Source organism: Lissotriton helveticus, chromosome 1_2, assembly GCF_964261635.1.
Source record: "Lissotriton helveticus chromosome 1_2, aLisHel1.1, whole genome shotgun sequence".
Taxonomy (NCBI): domain Eukaryota; kingdom Metazoa; phylum Chordata; class Amphibia; order Caudata; family Salamandridae; genus Lissotriton; species Lissotriton helveticus.
In genome coordinates this window covers 394,304,482-394,324,727 of record NC_136058.1, presented here as the reverse complement: position 1 = coordinate 394,324,727, position 20,246 = coordinate 394,304,482, and the positions used below count along the sequence as shown (strand labels likewise).

The 20,246-nt window shown below is 45.9% G+C and overlaps 1 protein-coding gene across 1 annotated transcript in view; it reads left to right on the top strand.

Annotated features, from left to right (window-relative positions):
- Nucleotides 1-14,636, top strand: part of LOC144807954 (uncharacterized) — a 65,723-nt gene extending 51,087 nt beyond the window's left edge. Inside the window, exon 2 of the mRNA XM_078673546.1 lies at nt 12,102-14,636. Coding sequence (XP_078529672.1) covers nt 12,102-12,973 — 872 coding nt within the window. The 3' untranslated portion in view covers nt 12,974-14,636. The remainder of the gene's footprint in view (nt 1-12,101) is intronic.
- The last annotated feature ends 5,610 nt before the right edge of the window (nt 14,637-20,246 follow it).

Sequence of the window (20,246 nt, the reverse complement as noted above, 5' to 3'; positions counted from 1 at the left end):
GGGAGAGAAGTGATTCACACTTACATTTGAATAGGTTGTGTCCTGCCCTCACTCAAAGGGCTGATTTACCCCCTAGTGATCGTCTGGAGCCAGGAATGGGCTGCAAGGGACTGTTGCACACTTCTGAGGGTTCATTTGAAGTCACCCGTTCATCAAAGACATTTTTTTGTATATGTACTGGAGCTCTGATCCCATGTTTTTAGACGCTGCTTGGGACTTGTAGCCAGACACTGTTGGCTCTACAAACTGATCATTGCCATGACGACTGCTGTGCTGTCAGGAGCAACAACCATTTCAACTAACTGCCTTGTTGTGTTGACCTGCTGCAGCTGGGCTGCAGGACGGACTACCAATTTGCAACCTAACTGTATGTGCGGTCTGCTGCCTGCCACCTCCTTTTGTGCCCGAAGTGCTGTCCAAGGGCTTGTTTGCTTGCCCCCTGTTCTCTCGAGATCCCAGGGCCATCAAAGACCTTGTTGCCTCTTTTCTCCAAGACTTCTGCTGGGTGAGCCCATTTTACAAGGGCTAGCATGTCGCCAGTGCTCCTTTCTGCACCAAGGTAAAACTTTGTGCATTACAGGACAGTGCACCATGGGACTACAGTGCAGCGCTCTGACCAGGGGAGTGCCTTTGTGCATTCTAGGGAAGTGCTCCATGTTTTACAAACCAGCATGTGGTAATCGTTTTTTCTCTAGCGTGAACAGCGTTGTTTCGCCTGGAGGCATTACCAGAAAAACGAACACGTCCTTGAGCCAGCGTGCTCACTAAAGCTGAATTGTAGTGTGAACCTCACCCCCGGAGTCTGGCAAGATATCGCCACCATCAGATGCCACGAAGAATAAACTAGTGCGGCCCCTCTGGTCGTGAGACTCGAGGAACAGCCCCCTGAAGACTTGTACTGCTCTAAGATGGTACAGTGCAGCGTCTAAGGCTGCAGACCTACAGGAGCTGCACAAAGCCTTCAAGGCATGCGTTTTGACAACACGTTGTTCTGTAACATGCGGCGGGCCAGCATTTTGAGGCTCATTCTAGCCAGACTCACCCTCTGGTTGTAACACGTATACTGCACAAATCTCTCAACGTCGGGTCCCACTCCCGAGACATGACAACATTGTTAGCAAGTTACAGATGCCCTGAGGAGCTGAGGTACTGGGTTTTTCAGAACCGGTAACCCAGCGGTGTCAGGGTACACCCTAAGACCTCGAGTACTTTCCTGATTCAGACACAGAAACTCAGAGTCTTCTAGGTGAAGTCAAAGATCGAATTTATTGGCTGCAACCAAGTAACAGGCGCCCTGGAAGTACAACAACACGGTGTGGATATTCTCAGGAGACTGCTCAATCTTACAAAGCCAGTCTTCTCTTTTTATACAAAATATTATGCTTCAGGCAAACATTCTTAGATTTACAGTAGACCATTCACATATTTTCACTACAAAGAAAAAGCATAGTCATGATGACAAACCCACATTTCAATTTGTTCAGCCCACAAAAAATTACCCGGCAAGGCCCAACATTTTCATCAGATATCGGTGTACCCCCAATAAAAACGGGCACCTCCTCCTCGTAAAGCAAGTTGTAGAGAAAGAAACAGGGACAGGTGTGAGCAAGATTAGGCAGGGTGTGTGTGCGATGAAAAGGTTTATGGCATGTTGTGCCTTGATGCTATCTCGCTCGGCCACTGGGAAAGGAACTGGCCGGGCAGGTTCGGCCTGGGCAATGGTTTCAGCTTGCCCAGGTCAGAGAGAAGTCAATTAAGGTGTGCGTGTCCTTTGGAATTGAATTTAGCTGTATTATAAGCCTATGTGAGGGCAACTCACAAAATGGCTGCCGTACGCAAAATGGAAGCCAAGGGTTCAGGACGAAAATGACGATTTCGAGGTGAAATCGTTACTGGAATATGATGAAAATGCTTGTACATAGTGTACTAGCCATTCTCAGTCTTTTGATACCAAAATCGTCATACTACGACAAAGTTTATTACACGAGTCCAGAATTTTCAGAACCACAAACCCTCCTTCGGCCCTTACATAGGCAATTTAACCTATCCTCATGCTAATCTGAGTCCAGGTCTATATTCCTAAAGTCATTGAGATGTTGCTGTAACATCATCCTAGTACTTAGCTCGTCTCTTGATACAGGCTTCCTTACACATGATGTAGCACAGAGGCCACATATTGCAGGAGCACACTGCACGCACAGACAGAACAGGAAAAGAATGGCTAAGACCATCCCAATGACCATCAGAATTTTCCATCCCCAGGCGGATATCAGTTCCCAGAACCATCCCATTAACGACCAATCTCCTTTATCCACATGAATAGATTCGGAAATCTTATGTAGTTTGGAGATGGCCTGGTACACTGTTGGAGCGTTATCTGGAATGAAAACACAGCAACTCGATTGGATCAATTTACATACCCCACCTCGGTCTGCAAGTATGACATCTAATGCGACCCTGTTCTGAAGGGTCATGAGACGATCCGACTGGAGCTCAGCAGTCAAATTACTAAGGGCACCGGCAGTTTCAACTACAGTGGATTCAACCACCCTTGTCAATTGTCTTATGTTCCTGCTGTTAGCCATGGGTCCCCAGAACGGCAGAAAACCCTTTACGAAGTCCCCAAATTCTTGTCCTGTAGTGTCTTCTTTACTCAAGACACCTCTAACTATCCTTGTCTTGTGGTAGTCTGCCGCTGCTGTGTAGGTGGGAGGCAACAGGAACAAAACAAAACATGTGCCCGAAAAGTCAGGGGGGCAACCATGTATAGGCTCTATCATGGCAGAAGAAATAGGTACCCTTAGCTGCTAAAAACGAAGGGGAAGTCTGAGATGCAAAAACATACGTTTCAGTACAGATACTCTTCCCTAACTGAGCTCTGGGATTCTTGCCAGTACCTTGCAGACATAGGTGACCCTGATGGGTAACAATCCAAATCGGGGAAGATCTTTTAGCTTTCTGTTTGTCGCTCAGAGTAGCTCCATATCCGGTTACGTTCCATCCTATGTATACTAGTGTCTCATCTCTCGGGATAGTCTCGTAGGAAATATCTTCCTTAATCATGTCTACTATACCCTTAACTAGAGCACTATTCTTAGGATTGTCTGTTACAGAACGTAGGGGGTAGACTTCATGTGCATAGATGAACATTGTTCTGTATGCCCACGCAGAACCATTGTGGCTGAATGGCAGAACCAGATAAGGGATACCTTTATCCGTTGTGTGAGGCATAAGACCACACACCCAACAGTTAGTCGTGTTCATTACTAGTTGGTGTTGGTGCAAAAGCTGAACGAAGGAGTTATTAATAAACTCTAATCTCCTAGTGGATTCATGTTCAGGAAGGGGTTGAAAAGAGTGTAGGGAAACAGTAGAATGAGGAGGTATAGGCGGTGTAGTGGGTGCAAATGTCACTCGAAAAGAGAATAAAACATATCCTATTAAAAATATCACTCTAAATAACATGAAAATGCACAATATCAAAAAGCTTTTCTTGGTCATCATTTTACATATTCTGCTTTTAAAGTTCATTTCTTTGGCAGGTCTCTCCACCTCGAAAAACTCCATCCTCTCTAATATGCTGCTCGCGATGGTTGGGTGTTCTATGCTAAGGAATGCTTCTGTCAGTCCAGGGCAACTCCCTTAGACCAACCAGAACTGTCGACCTAACGTCTTCAGCTGCACCCCAAAGACTTTGGGCAACCGCGACCCTACAGGCTCAGTAGTGTTCAATCGAATTGACGGTGATACAGCTGGTTGCAAAATATTGTCACTCTCTTTTTCAGTAAGTGTTCCTTTTATACGTGCATCACTGAAAGGCAGAAAACGAGGCACGGTTTCAGTCTCTGAGTCGGCGACACCCTCCTGGACCCACCGGTCGTACGGCAGAGGCAAAGGCACCCTCTTACAATGTACACCGTGGATCCAGTGCTTCTTTCCTTCCACTCGAACAGCTGATCTCGTTGAAAGAAGGACGAGGTGTGGGCGGGTCCACCTGGGCTGGTCGTTCTTTGCTCGCTGGAAGTTCTTGACCAGCACCCAGGATCCAGGAACGATCTGCTTTCCTGGAGCTTCAGAGACCTGAGGCAGTGTATCATGCACCTGTTGGTGTAAAACACGCATTTTAGCCGTCAATTCGTACAAATAGTCAAGCAAAACAGGGTATTCGATTTCACTGAACTTTGTAGGCCTTGGCACTCCCCATATGTTGGCCGAAAACTATTTCATAGGGACTAAGTCCCACTCGCGAATGCACAGTCATTCTGGTTGATAGGAGTGCTAAGGGCAGAGCGTCAGGCCATTTAAGACCAGAGCTCGCTTGAATTTTGGCCAATTTAAGTTTTAACGTGCCATTGTAGCATTCTACTAGTCCAGCTGATTGGGGGTGATTTGCAGCGTGGAATTTCTGCTGGATGCCTAGCCCTTCACATACTTTCTTCATCACACGACCCACAAATTCACTCCCATTTTCACTCCAGACCATTCTCGGCATTCCAAATCTAGGGAAGAACTCTTTCACAAGGGCTTTAGCTGTGGATAAGGCATTGTTGTCCTTTAGGGGGTAGGCTTCCACCCATCTTGAAAAGGCACAAACAACAACGAGTACGTATTTTAAATTGTTGCACCTCTCCATGTGGATGAAATCCTCGAACTACGTAGGAGGTGCCAAATGACCAGCTGGAGTTGGGGTTCCCCTACCAGGATTGTATTTTAGACACACCATGCAATTCTTGACCACATTCTCTGCACACTTAGGAATTCCAGCATTTTGCCATACTGGAGCCAACAACTTACAAATCCCTTTCACACTGATGTGAGCCATTCCATGGGCCATTGTAACCACTGCAAGCACGTACGCATCGGGTAACAACCATCTCTGATGCTCTGACAATTCAATCCAGCAACCATTGGCATCCATTTTACCCATACTTTCTCTCCACACACTCAACTCTTTCTCTGTAGCTTCAGCTTGGATCGATTTCACACTCTCTATCGTGTCTTCACACATTCCAACGTCACCAATCCATCTTGCAGGGCCTGCAACATACATTCGGCTCATCACATTCCTCGCTGTTTCTTTTGCGATTTCGTCAGCAAATGCATTTCCACGACCAACATCATCAGTCACCTTCTTGTGTGCACTGCATTTCACAATCGCAACTTGCAACGGCAAAGTAAGTGACTCGAGAAGCTCATTCACCAACTGACCATGCTGTATCTTTGCTCCATGCGAAGTCAGGAACCCACGTTCTTTCCACAATCGTCCAAAACTGTGAGCCACACCAAAAGCATACTGGCTGTCGGTATAGATGGTCACTTTCATTCCTTTCGACAACACACATGCTCTCGTAAGTGCAATCAATTCTGCTGCTTGAGCTGAATTATGTGGGATACGTGCAGCTTCAACAATTGTATGCAAAGTCGTGACAGCATATGCTGCAGTCGTATCACCATTCGGAAGCTTGAAGCATGAACCATCCACCCATAAGGTACCATCACACTTTACAAGGGGAGTGTCCTGGAGGTCTATTCTCCCTTTCGTTTCTTCTTCTGTTCTAAGAAAACAATCATGCTGTTCAGAAGTATCTAACTCTATTACAATTGGCAACAATGTAGCTGGGTTCAGTGTGTTGATTCTTTTTATATGCACATGGCTCGCTAACAATGTTAACTCGTAACCTGACAATCGAGCACTAGTTAAGTGCTGTGTCTTGGTTCTGTTTAACAAAGTGTCCACTGCATGTGGAACCATCACAATTAACGTGTTATTCATCACTAAACCAGCAGACTGTCGAATAGAAACAGCTGCTGCCGCTGTTGCTCTTAAAGAACTCGGCAATGCTTTAGCTACCGGATCCAAAGTCGACGAAAAATACACACACGGACGCTGCGTGTCTCCAAACAACTGTGTCAATACTGATAATGCACAACCCTCTTTCTCATGGACATACAATGTAAAGGGCTTACTGTAGTCGGGGGTACCCAACACAGGAGCCGAACATAATGCTGTGCGCAATTCAGAAAAACTTTTCTGACACTCTTCAGACCATGGAAGGGGATTCGGTGTATCTTTACAGGTTAATGCCACCAAAGGTTTGGCCAGCAAGGAAAAATTTGGTATCCACTGTCTACAGTACGATGTAATACCCAAGAAAGCACGCACTTCTCTCTGTGTTCTTGGCACACTCAATTTCGCTATTGCCTGAATTCTTTCTGGGGTCAGTTTCCTTCCCTCCTTCGATAAGAGATGACCTAAGTAGGTCACTTCTTGTCGACAATATTGCAATTTTGAGAGAGACACTTTTTGATGCAAATCACACAGATGACGCAACAAAGACAACGTGACTTCTTTACAGATTTCCTCAGTATCTGCAGCAACAAGCAAATCATCAACATACTGAATGAGGGTAGCGCCATCAGGTAAAACAATCGTATCAAGCTGTGTTTTTAAAGCTTGACTATATATCGATGGGCTTTCACAGTAGCCCTGGGGAGCGCGTTTAAAGCGGAAGCTTCAACCTCCTAAACTGAAGCCAAAAATATCCCTACTCTCCTCAGCAATCGGGATGCTGAAGAAAGCATTCTTCAAGTCAATCACCGAAAACCAGGTGGCAGAAGCTGGAATCATAGACAATAGGGCAGTGATGTCAGGAACAACTGGAAATTGTGGCACAACTATTTTATTAATCTCTCTAAGATCAATCACAAATCTGTAAACAGGTGGCTGGGAAGGGTTAGTTCGTTTCAAAACAGGCAGAACAGGACTATTGCAAACGTTGCCTCTTGTCTCTTCAATTACATCTTTTTCAATCAGATCATAAATGATCGCTAGTAAAGCTTTTTCACCTTCACTAGAAATTTTATATTGGGGAATGCGTGGCATTTTAACATTGGCTTTCAATGTCACAACATATGGTGGTATTTCCAAAAGACCCACATCATTAGGACCAGTAGCCCAAAGAATATCAGGAAGAAACGACAACTCTGTTGGAAGTTTGTCCCTTGACAAATACATTGGAGAAATCACTTTCTTACCCAGTGTAAGTTGTACTCCAGAAGGAGAACAGTACAAAGTCGCATACAATCTTTTTAACAGATCTAATCCCAACAAGTTTTCACCACAACCTGTCGTTAGAATAAGGGGTGCTTCGAATTCACAAGGACCAACAGAAAGAGACAAAGGGTTAGAAATCGGATTTCTAACCGGGGCGCCGGAAAAACCTACGGAAACATTCATTTCGCCAGACAAAGGTGCGCCAGGGAGTTTGGAGTGCATAATAGAACTCTTTGTAGCACCAGTATCCAACAGAAAAGGTTCTGACACACCTGATGTGATCACCTCAACATAAGGTCCACTCTGATCTACTGGAACTGAAACAACTCCCTCTCTTTGTCTATGGCTGTCCTAGCAATCATTACCTTCCATATGCTCATCTTCTGCATAGTAATCATCAGCATAGTACTGAGCTGTCCTACCAGACGCGTTATTCTGCTGGTCAAAACTATTCATTGAATATTGAGGCGGAAAGGAACGTGCGTTCTGGGGGACGTTTCCACGTCCTCTACCTCTGGAAGCCTGCTGAACACCTCGACCTCTTGCACCAGAAACACCATTTGCGCAAAATAGGGCAACTATACTTGAAATGACCCTCTTCCTTACAATATGAACACTGATTGGGACCTACAGGGACACGTGGTTGAGTATACTCGACTCCTTGCGAGTTCCTCTGAAACTGTTGAGGTTGCGGATAGTTATTCTGACCACCACTATTTTGACCACCACGTGGCGGATATGCTTGCTGTAACAGAACCTTCGTTTTCAACTCTTTAGTTTTCTTCTCTGCTCTATCTTTCTCATCTTTGTCCCTATTTTCGTAGTACTGTGCAGTAGCTAGTATTTGTGCTGAAGAGGAAACGGCCCAAGAACTCTCTGAATCCTTCAACTTTTTACACAACTCGGGAAGCAAATTATGCACAAATTTATCAACGAACAACCGTTGGCCACCTTCTGTGCTCATATCTTGACCACTGTGGTCGACAAACGTTTCTTCAAACCTGGTGAAGAAATCTGACACCGTTTCATCTTTCTTCTGCTTACACGCAGACAACTTGTCCCAATTCACACGCATCGCGGGCATTAAAGTTTTCATGTAATTAATGATTCTACCAGGGAGATCTGCTACTAAAGGCTCTGGTTTAGCACCACCAACTTGTCGGGCATCTGCAGCAGTAATATTGGCCCATGAGTCACCTAACTCCTGATCATGGTCTGCATGACGAATCTTTCCCCATAAAGGCTGTGGAACAACATTCCCAAACAACATGTCTATATCGGCCAAATTCATAATGCAAGAGCCTGCAGTCTGTGACAGTTCCTTGTAATACCCTGCAGGATTCTTACGGGGATCAGGCAATGTCTGCTTAAGGGCCAAAACTTCAGCGCGCTTCCATGGAACATGTACCCAAACACGCTGAAAATGTGCTGGTATAGCTGGGGGAATATTATTATGACCAGCTGCTACTTCTTCCTTCCATACCGGAGGAACTTCTCTCATGGGATATTGTCTTCCCTTCTTCTTAACAGAGGAATCAGAATCAAACAACGACCTAGAAACACCTTCAGTCCTAAGCGACAACAACATCGCAACTGCTTTCTTAACATCTGAACCTACAATTGCGCCTTTTGAAAACTCGAACCGTACATGGCTCAACTCGGGCGGATTAGATTCCAAATCATTGTCCTCTAAATCTTCACATAGAAAACCACACATTTTCTCAAAAACGTATCTCTGCTTCGATGCTTCCCACTGATAGAAGACATCCATAACAGATTCTAGCCCGTACCTCGTCGGGTCGGTAACCCATTTATGTGCTAAATAATTCAACGTTCCCTTCTCCCTAGAATCAGGCAGTTGACTACGCAACTGCTTACGCTCAGAGGCAGGGGTTGCACTTGTTGCTCCAAAGAGAGGATATAGGAGACTAGTAACAGTACTAGCCACTCTTTGTCGGACAGAAGGAGAAGTCGATGAAAAGACAAGCGGAAAAGCAGGGTGAGGCAAGGCAGACGCAGAGGCAGTGTCAGGAGGAGTACCAGGAGTGGTAGTCGTTATAGTAGTTAAAGTTGTAGGAAGAAAAGGCAGAGCAGATGTCAAAGCCGGTGGCCCTTGAGGAGGATGCACCGGAGGAGCAGTAGCCAACTGAAGAGCAGCTGGTGGTTGTGGAGGAACAGGAGGCAAAACAACTAAAGGTTGCGCAACTAAAGGTTGCGGGGGTGCCGTAGCATTCTGCGCATAAGGGGGTGGCGAACTTAACAAATGCGACATTAGGGGATCTTTTTCAAGGTCTTTTGCTGCATCTTGCTGAAGAGGCGGCAAAACTGGATAACATTTATCTATTACCATTTTACGTTGCCTGTGCAACTGCTCACTCATCTGTTCTTCTTCGTTATCTTTAAACTGCATAGCAGCTTGCATTATCGAAATGCCCCTTTCTCTCTAATTTTTCTTTGCTAATTTAATTTCCTTCTGTTTGGCTTCCTTACGCCATCGCGTAGAGTCAAGCATCGCGGACCGGGCTTTCTTCTTAAAAAGTTTAACTTCGAGGTTATCTAAAATTTCTGTGTCAAAGCTACCATATTGGGGCCATTTTAAAACACCATCTTTTCTGGTGTATCGGATCCATACTTCATTATATGTGATGGGGCCTACTCCATGTTTCACATACAATTCATAAGTTGGAGTTCCAATCGGAGGAACCGGACACGAGTCCTCCAATCGTGAATCCCTATTATTACAACCAAGACAAAACAAATTTCCAAGTCTGCTAAGACCAGGCATCTTCGCTCTCTAGTCTAGCTTCAAACTTCAAAGGATTATCGATTACGATATTCTCGTGAATACACGAGTCCTTCGGCTTTGGTACTTGCAAGTTCCAAATCAAAGATCCCAAGGGGATACCCAAACTAATACCAACTAAGGACTGGGAGACGCTCCACTTATACTTAACTGAGATATCGATGACGTCACCAGAAGACTCGTCTAACGTTTCGCTCTACCAAACATAAAGGGTCCAAATCAGGGCGATAGCCAGGGCAGCAGTCCTTCGTAGCCGTCGGGAAGCGGGGAACCTCGCAGCAAAGACTTTCGGACCACGTCGACATGCAGGGGTCGATGAAGTGGCGGCCTTCCTCCAGAATTTTCACACGAAGCTCCTCACAAACCTCTGGCTTGGACCGGTACCGTTGGTATCTCCCCACGTTGGGCGCCAGCTGAGGTACTGGGTTTTTCAGAACCTGTACCGAACCGGTAACCCAGCGGTGTCAGGGTACACCCTAAGACCTCGAGTGCTTTCCTGATTCAGACACAGAAACTCAGAGTCTTCTAGGTGAAGTCAAAGATCGAATTTATTGGCTGCAACCAAGTAACAGGCGTCCTAGAAGTGTGTATATATGGTGTGTATATTCTCAGGAGACTGCTCAATCTTGCAAAGCCAGTCTTCTCTTTTTATACAAAATATTATGCTTCAGGCAAACATTCTTAGATTTACAGTAGACCATTCACATATTTTCACTACAAAGAAAAAGCAGAGTCATGATGACAAACCCACATTTCAATTTGTTCAGCCCACCTGGCAAGGCCCAACGTTTTCATCAGATATCGGTGTACCCCGAATAAAAACGGGCACCTCCTCCTCGTAAAGCAAGTTGTAGAGAAAGAAACAGGGACAGGTGTGAGCAAGATTAGGCAGGGTGTGTGTGTGATGAAAAGGTTTATGGCATGTTGTGCCTTGATGCTATCTCGCTCGGCCACTGGGAAAGGAACTGGCCGGGCAGGTTCGGCCTGGGGCAATGGTTTCAGCTTGCCCAGGTCAGAGAGAAGTCAATTAAGGTGTACGTGTCCTTTGGAATCGAATTTAGCTGTATTATAAGCCTATGTGAGGGCAACTCACAAAATGGCTGCCGTACACAAAATGGAAGCCAAGGGTTCATGACGAAAATGACGATTTCGAGGTGAAATCGTTACTGGAATATGACGAAAATGCTTGTACATAGTGTACTAGCCATTCTCGGTCTTTTGATACCAAAATCGTCATACTACGACAAAGTTTATTACACGAGTCCAGAATTTTCAGAACCACAGACAGTGACCCTGCACCCACAAAGGTACTGTGAGGTGGGTTGGGTCCAGAAGAGTGGTAAAGCCGCCCTGCTCTCCTTCACGGGTGGCTTGGTTTCCCTTGGGCAAAGAAATGCGATTCAAGCGGCCCCAGAGGGCTCTGGACTCGCAAGAGCGCAAGGGGTATTTCTTGTTCAGCATTGTCTCTGCTCTAGAGATGACCTCAAGAATGGTGCATGGCCGTCCATAGAGGAGAACTGCTGGGAGACTCAAGCTCAATTACTGTTTAGCGTTTAGTAGGTGCTCCTGCGCCCTACGTTTGGTTTCTAAATGCAATCACGTCAACCATGTTCACTACAGTTACCATATGAAGTGTAATAGGAGCGCAGGTGCGCTGTGACCTATGTTTTCATAGTAATGTGTGTTTTTCTCTGTCAAACCTGCATTATTTGCACGAACTGTGTGATTTAAGTCATTTTGGTCTTGTTTGGTTTACAATATAGAATTTATTTTTACATAATCCTGCGTGGATTCCATTTTGTGGTTTACTCACTGTGTTGCTGCGCGAGTGTGTGGCACAAATGCTCTGCACATTGCCTCTTTAAACTAGCCTGACTGCTCTGCGCCAAGCTACCAGAGGGTGAGCGCAGATTATCTCAGGTGTGTATCTGGCTTACCCTGGCTAGAGTGGTAGATTCTGCCTGCCTTAGGTGCCTACCCTAGCCAACCAGAACCCCCATGTCCAACAGTGGTTCTTGTGAATCACTTGATTTCCCAGCATGCTCCTGCTGCAGGACTCGGTCAACGTACTTTATGTAGGAGGACTAGCCACCATTTGTGTCTCAAAGGGAAGTGTGACTTTTTTTCTTGAACATAATTTTTTTTCCCTGAATTGTAACTGTTCACTTCTCCATATTATACCAATGCAGCTTTTTAAAGAAATATTTTCTTCATGTAATTTTCAATGTTTTTTATATTTTGCAGAACAACAATCACATCTAGGAAGTATGAATGGGAAAGAAAGCCATAAAGGTTCCGGAGGCAAGATGAATATAACTCAAAAGATCTACTTAAGGAAACGGCGCAGAATGCACATGAGGGAGAGACGCTTTGCTTGTAATGTGTGTGACAAAGGATTTATCAATGAGACACTTCTTGTGATGCACAAAAAAGTACACACCAGCCTCGGGCCATATCCCTGCGAAACGTGTAAAAAGTGTTTCACTCAAAAGGGACATTTTTTACAGCATCAAAGAACACACACTGGAGAGCGGCCGTATCACTGTACAGAGTGTTCCAAGCTCTTTGCTCATAAGAATAGCCTTGTACGACATCAAAGTGTACACACAGGAGAGAGGCCTCATCACTGCACCATGTGTGAGAAGAGCTTCAGTCAAAAGGCAAATCTACTAAAGCACCAACTAATACACACCGGAGAGAGACCTTATCACTGCACTGTGTGTTCAAAGCGCTTTTCTCATAAGTCGACCCTTGTACAGCATCAAAGCGTACACACAGGAGAGAGGCCTCATCATTGCACTGTGTGTTCCAAAACCTTTTCTCAGAAGACAAACCTTGTACTGCATCAAAGAACACACACCGGAGAGAGACCTTATCACTGCACTCTGTGTTCCAAGCGCTTTTCTGATAAGTCGACCCTTGTACGGCATCAAATTGTACACACAGGAGAGAAGCTTTATCACTGTACCTTGTGTTGCAAGCGCTTCGCTTTTCAGGGATCCCTTGTACGGCATCAAAGCGTACACACAGGAGAGCGGCCTTATCACTGCACAGTGTGTTCCAAGTGCTTTGGTGATAAGGGATCCCTTGTACGGCATCAAAGCATACACACATGAGAGAAGGCTTTTCACTGCACTGTGTGCGAGAAGAGCTTAAATCAAAAATCAAGTCTCGTAACACCAAACACACTGGAGAGAAACCTTATCACTGCAAAGTGTCTTCCAAGCTCTTTTCTCAGAAAGAAAGGCCATGTATGGCATCAAAGGGCACACACAGGAAAGAGGCCTTATCGCTGCACTGGGTGTGAGAAGAGCTTTACTGGTAACGCACATCTTCTACGGCTCCGAAGTTTACACTCCAGTGAGAGGCCTCATCACTGCACTGGGTGTGAGAAGAGCTTCATATGCAACGGCACCAAATAATACACACTAAACTGAACCCTATCACTGCACAGTTTATGCCAGGAACTTCACTCAAAATGAACGTTTCTACAACACCAATAAAGACAAACTAGATCCATTTTCACTGTAACAATCTTATGTCCTGCTTACCCCAAAGTAAGTTTTACTGGAATGTTGCAACTTAGCGAGGGCTTATAGTCATAAATTCCTAATGGCCATTGTTCCCTGTAGGGAGCATGCATTTAGTGTAATAACCCTGAGTGCGCAAACTCCGTTGCGAAGAGCATACACTTCACACATCACTGAGGCACCATTTGCAGCTCTCGCTTTTAAAAAGCGAGCAGCGTGGAAAAAAAGATCTCTTGCGTGAAGGAGCACAGAGAGCAGATCTTGGGCCTAGCAGCATACCACCGTGGAAGAGGGGAGAACGTTGCAGCGTGCCTCTTAAACTGCAGTGTATCGGATTGCCGAGGGTCACAAGTTGTGCAGCATGTTTCTTCTTCGCATGCTGTTTGCTGCACTAGTTTCTGAGAGAGGTTGCAGGGCTTTACAGGCAGCAGTGGCTGTCCGGGCATGATCCGCGCCTGCAGATTAATTTATTTTAAAAGTCCATGCACTAATTAGCATTGTTCGGTATTTAAGGGCACGATGTACGGCATACTGATGTTTAAGTCCCAGCTAAAAGTGTTCAAAAGGCAAGCACTCCGTGCATAATGGTATGCCTGTGCTAAAATTATTTAGAGAAGTCATTTCTGACCCTGCCGCAAGCATGCTAAGGCCTATGTGCCCCCAGTGAGGCAGCATCATTAAGATGAGTCATTTTCCTGGCCTAGACCTGGGCTCTGCAATTGCAGCTCTGGTCACCTGTGAAGCGTGATTGCGAGCCGCCGTACAAGAATGTAAGGAGATATGATCGGTAACCAATCACATCCTTGTGTTATTTCTTTATAAATGTTCTGAGTCCTTCTCACTGCTAGTTGATTCTATTGTACCAACCGATTATAGGATTCATTCACCACCTCTCTCACGCCATTACATGAGGACACAGCCGCAACGCTATCACACCGTCTTACAAAACACAAACTAAACTACTACTTACACGTTACAACAACTTTTAGCTCACAGCTAGGGCTTTCAGCGAAGCCCCCTATTCACAGATGCCAAAGTGCCAACAAATCGAAGCCCGTAGCCCCTCTGCCATGCACAGAGGTACTCGCCTCGTGGAAGGGACTTGCTTCCATCTTCAGCCCAGGCGCTGCTCGCTCTTTGTGGTGTGTGATTACCGTTGGAGCTGCAGAAAGAAACATGGGCTCTTTTCTCTTCCCATCATACCTTTTATCACATTTGTTTAAGAGTTAGTAGTTGAACTGTGGTTATTGCAGATGTATGTAGACCTCTTTTCCTCAATAAATCCTGCTGTATCTTGCATTGCAATGGGTTCGAGTCAGCATTCTGTTAATTTAAGATCCCCTCCTATAGGGCTCACCTTTACTTTTTTTGTCACTCTGTAAGCTCTACAGCGCTCAGCCTTCGGTAGTGAAGAGTGCTGCCGCAACCAACTGGAAAGCAGCTAACCCACTGAGCAGCCCCTTATCTATGAGTGCCGCCAGGTATAACTGATTTACCTCTTGTAAGGAGTAAGTACTGTGTCCAGACTGATTTTTTTTTTAATTTCTTTTTTTCATCCCAGCCCTTTTTTGCTTTCCTCATTCGAAGAATGCAAAATACAACAAGACTTAGGGCAGGATGTACTAGCATCAGGAATACCGATTTCCTATTTGCGATTCTCTGAGTCGGAATTTGGAAATTAGAATTCCTAATGTATGAAACTCTTTTGAGTTTCATTAGCGATTGCTAGCGAGATTCAAAAAGACCTACCTCATGCATATTAGTGAGGTAGGTCGCAATTTGAGACCCATTAGGAATCACAACCATCACAGAGATGGCAGCCTGCTGAGGTCAGCTGGTCACAATGTCTATGATTGGGTTTTAATAAAGCAGTCTGTTTATTTTTTTTTAATGCAGCCCAATTTCCTTAAAGGATAATGGGATGCATTTAAAAAGAAAAAAATAAGCTTTGAATTTTTTAAGAGTAGACAGAGGGGTCCATGGGACAGTAGCCACCTGCTCTTAAAAATATTTGTTTTCCATTCTTCAAAGGACCCCTACCTATTTGCAAATGGGTTACCACCTCCTTCAGGGAGTCAGTAAAACTTGACCTTAATTCGGTCGCAAAACTTTCATACAGTCCATTCAGATTCAGTAATTGGAAGAAATGCCGTAAACACACCCCTTTTAAATACCAAATCGCAAACACTAATTGCAAGTAGGCAGCGTGTTACCGAATCACAATTTGTATTTGGTACATTTGTAAAAGCATTTTTGTGGTTGGGCGTTTCCGACTGCAAAAATGCTTTGTACAAGGGGCCCCTAATGATTTACTCCCCTAGCTGGAGAACTAGCCAATAGGGCACTAAACTAATGGTGCAGCACCAGCTTTGCACGTGTGCAGCAACAGCGATGGCATGAGCACAGGCACTTAGGTTTTTTTCTTAAAACAAATGAATCACTGCAAGCATTCATTTATTTGCGCTCCTCATGGTTGAAGATATCTCTTTCAGTCTTAGGCTTGGAGATAATATTTTGTTTGAAGTCCATGTTCGTGTTTTCCCAGCGGATGGCAGATGCTCCTGCTGTTCTTGGCCCATTCATCACACACTCCTGCTGGTGCTTGCTGACTCCTCATGCTTCTGTGCACTATATCAATGGTGCAGCAGGTGCAGTGGCATGGGGACCAGGGCTGTGAGGGGCCAGTTGAACCTGGTAAATTACTGTATATTAGCAGCCCAACAACAGTCAAATTGGTGATTTCCTTTGCTTGCACCTGAGCTCATGGCATCCTGGTCTTTCCACAAGTATGCATAAACCCGAGCTGGGCGTCACTGCTAGCACTGATGGAGAGGGGGGCTGTACGCTTTGGATGGAGAGTCGATCTCTCAGGACCATGCTCAGATAAAATGATCATTATTACGAGTCTCTGCACTGCCGACGCCTGAGCAGCAGGAACCCTACGTCTACCTCTTCTTGGTTCATGCAGGACTTCATTCTACCTAAAATTAGGTTCCCGTAGGTTTCATTTAACAACACAGTTTGCTTCCGAAATGCAACGGCAAGGTTAGATTTTAGTGTAATGAACAGCACATAGGATTATACCTGCCAGCGTTTTGGGAATACAAACAGACACACACACGCATCAATCCTTTTAAGAATATCCACACCTTATGTCCATTATACTCCACTCCACATGTTGTATAGCATTCCCCATCATAGGGAGGGGACTTCTTCACAAAAGAAGGGTCGAGGACGTGTTGCATCTTAAAAGGCTTCAAGCCTGTGCTCTGCGTGCTGCAGATGTCCGCAGTGGATGCGTTAACCATCTGCACTACATTACATGCTTACTACGACACAGGAACAACAGTGTATGTATGTCAATTGTAACTGAGGATCAACAAACGTTTTGGTTTAGAGGATCGCCTAAACCTTTTTGTTTAGTAGCTACAAGCACTTTCTTTCTGTGGCACTTTGCATTTCATGTTCACTGTGCTGCGGCTCACTATTACCAACCCAACAAATACAAAATGCAATTGAGAATTGGTTGCAGGTTGCAGGCTCCACTCATCCTCCACCGTTCCACAAGCAGGTAGTTTGGATCTTCCATTCATTTAAGGCAATTCCTGAAATATCCGAAATAGCTGTATAGTCCAGAAAAATGTTTCACACTCTCAGGGGATTCCTTGCTTTTCGTGTCCAACTCCTCTCTGCTGTTTTTTTTTAAATTCTTTTTTATTAACATTTTAAAGATCACACATGCACATTTGACCACCTTGTAGTCCCACTGCACAACTTAGTTCTTGTATGATACAGAAAGTAGTACAAAGCATTCAGTGGAAAGTGGCGCTCTTCAGTATACCTTTCTGCTGCTGACAATCATTCGATAGACCTCTCCCCACACATCTGCCCCAGAGGACCTGTCGTCCGTACATTCTTCAACTGCATACATTCGTTTGTCTTTTGCAGGGGTCTGGTGTTACCGCAGCCCCATTCCATAGCCCACCACTCTGCAGCCTGCAACCCTCTATTAGTATCCTGTGTCCAGCATCGCCCCTCTGCGTGCCCTTCCTCCTCGGCATTTTCGCAATTTTCCACTAAGTATTCCTTATAAAGGGTCCAGTAGTCCCTAGGGTGGTTCTGCACATACTGAAGCTCATTAGAAGTGTCCAACTATACATTACAGTATGCCATGTCCGAGTGCCGATCCCTCAATTTTGGGGCAGGGCCCCTTGCCCAGCGCATCGCTACTCTGTGCTTAGCTAATAGTAGTCCAATAACTACTAGCTTCCTGACCGATTTTCCTAGGTCCTTATCGTATCACAATAAAGCTAGCATTGGTTCCATCTGTATAGTGAGGCTGTTCTAGCCGTCAATGCCTGGAAAACTCCTTCCCAGAATTGAAATATCGCTGGACAGTACCAAGCAGCATGTATAAACCCGTCTTCCTGCTCACTGCATCGCAGGCAGTTTGCAGATTCCCGTAGGCCATATCAGTACAATTTTTCCAGCGTATAATACACCTGGTTTATGTACTTAAAGTGTATCAACTGGTGTCCCCATTTACAGATCCCTCCTTCGTTCTAGCGCAGCAGGACTGCCGTACCTTATCTTCCATGGGCCTACCCAAGTCTCTCGGCTAGGCCGATCTTGCTTTAGTCACACGCTCGCAATTGCAGAAGGCTCTAGCTGGGAACAGCGAGGCCCAGAAGGCAGTGGGCGCACCGTAGGACTGCTTGTTTCTCCCCCTAGCCACCGGGGCTACATAGACCTCTCGCGTCTCTCGCTCTGCGGGAGACGCTCGCGACTGCAGAAGGCTCCAGCTGGGAACTGCGAGGCCCAGAAGGCAGTGGGCACACCGGAGGACAGCTTGCCCCTCCCCCTAGCCACCAGGGGCTACATAGACCTCTCGCCTCTCCCGCTCCACGGGAGACGCTCGCGACTGCAGAAGGCTCCAGCTGGGAACTGCGAGGCCCAGAAGGCAGTGGGCGCGCCGGAGGACAGCTTGCCCCTCCCCCTAGCCACCGGGGGATGCATAGACCTCTCGCGTCTCCAGCTCTGCGGGAGACGCTCGCGACTGCAGAAGGCTCCAGCTGGGAACTGCGAGGCCCAGAAGGCAGTGGGTACACCGGAGGACAGCTTGCCCCTCCCCCTAGCCACCGGGGGCTATATAGACCTCTCGCGGCTTCCGCTCTGCCGAAGACGCTCGTGACTGCAGAAGGCTCCAGCTGGGAACTGCGAGGCGCAGAAAGCAGTGGGCACACCGGTGGACAGCTTTCCCCTCCCCCTAGCCATCGGAAGGACATAAGCGTCTGGACCCTCCCGATGCGCGGGACGTGCGCGGGCGGGTGCCGGGCTAAGCCCGGGCAAAGGGCGGGCCGTCGGGGGCCAGAGGAGGCTGGGCTGGGCCACCCCCCTTGTTATCGCCTCAAGAAGGTACTGTTGACATTGTACGAGTGCCTTAATAGCACGAGAACCTAAGTAATGGGGAAGAGAAAATGTATGGAGGGAGGGGGTGAGGGACCAAGTGTACTGATAAAGGGGAAGAAGTAAAAAAAGTCTAAGAAAGTAGCAACGCATGCAGGGGCGAACTGTGTTATGGACCGTATTGACAAGCTAATCGAGGAATGTGGAGCACTACTTACAACCAACCACCTCCCTAATCAGAAGCCAGAAAGTGGATGTAAGAGCCCCGTGGATGTACTAAGGGGGGAATTAAGCAAGGCCCAATAGTGGTCCCTGACATGTTCCTAGGGAGAAAACAAGGTGACAGAGTTATAGATCAAGGGAATGCTGAGGGGGGAAATGAGATTAGTAATTCTGGTATAGAACATAGAGCAATATGCCCCCTTGTGGTTGATCCAATTAATATTTGTAAAAATAGGTTTTCAGCCCTAGCAAATACTGATAGCTGTAGTTCTACGATTGATGGTGAAGGAGCCCAACCTAGTACATGTGAGATTGTTGTTCCCCAAGGAGCTAGTGAATCAACACTGGGGGGACTTCTTGACTTTCTCGTTCCCACTGAGGAAGACCGCACTGCTCTGACCATTGTGGTAAAACAATTATGTAAACTGGTTGAGGGCATGCAGGTTAAGATCGAAAGCCTTACCGCTTCAGTAAATAAAACCATATTAGGCCGAGGTCCCTGTTCTACTTGCATAGCAAATAAGAAAACAAATGGTATGCCTATAGATCAGGGCAATGTGGCAACCCAACGCATTGTGTCTCGCCCAAGCAGAGATAGTGTTTTGATCCAGGCTGGTGCTTTGTATAGCGAAGCGGCTAGGGCAAGGAAAGGGTTGTCGCAAGTCTCTTATACTAATGTCGGCAAACAACCAATTGCAACGTTAGGGGAAACACAGCTAAGGGAAAGAAGTGGTGATTCCAAACTGAGCGGTAGACATCGTTACCAAGCTAGCGTGTCCAAACAAATTAACAATAAAATTCCTACAATGGACAGAGGTAAACTACAACACCATGCCGATATGAATGAAACACCGAAAGTTTATTTGGTGAATGTTCCAAAATTGGGCCCTGGGAGGGATCGAGAATCAAGTGAATCTCTAACTAATAAGGCTATTCATTGGATTAGGCACACCAGGTGTTGTCAATCAGTGATAAGAGATGATATTGTTAGGGCACAAAGGCTTTCTACCCAAGGGGGCAAAACCGACTGTATTGAACTAGTTTTTAAACAGGCAAATATGGCAGAGAATTTAATACTGTTGGAATTTAGAAGTTGCTCCCCAGATTATTCTGCCATACAAATGAGATCTTCTCCCCCCAACATTGTCTGGCTGAAACAGGAAAGCGAGCACTCAAAAGTGAACAAGGCTGTTCGGGCTTAGAGTCTAATGATTGACTACCAGATAAAGGT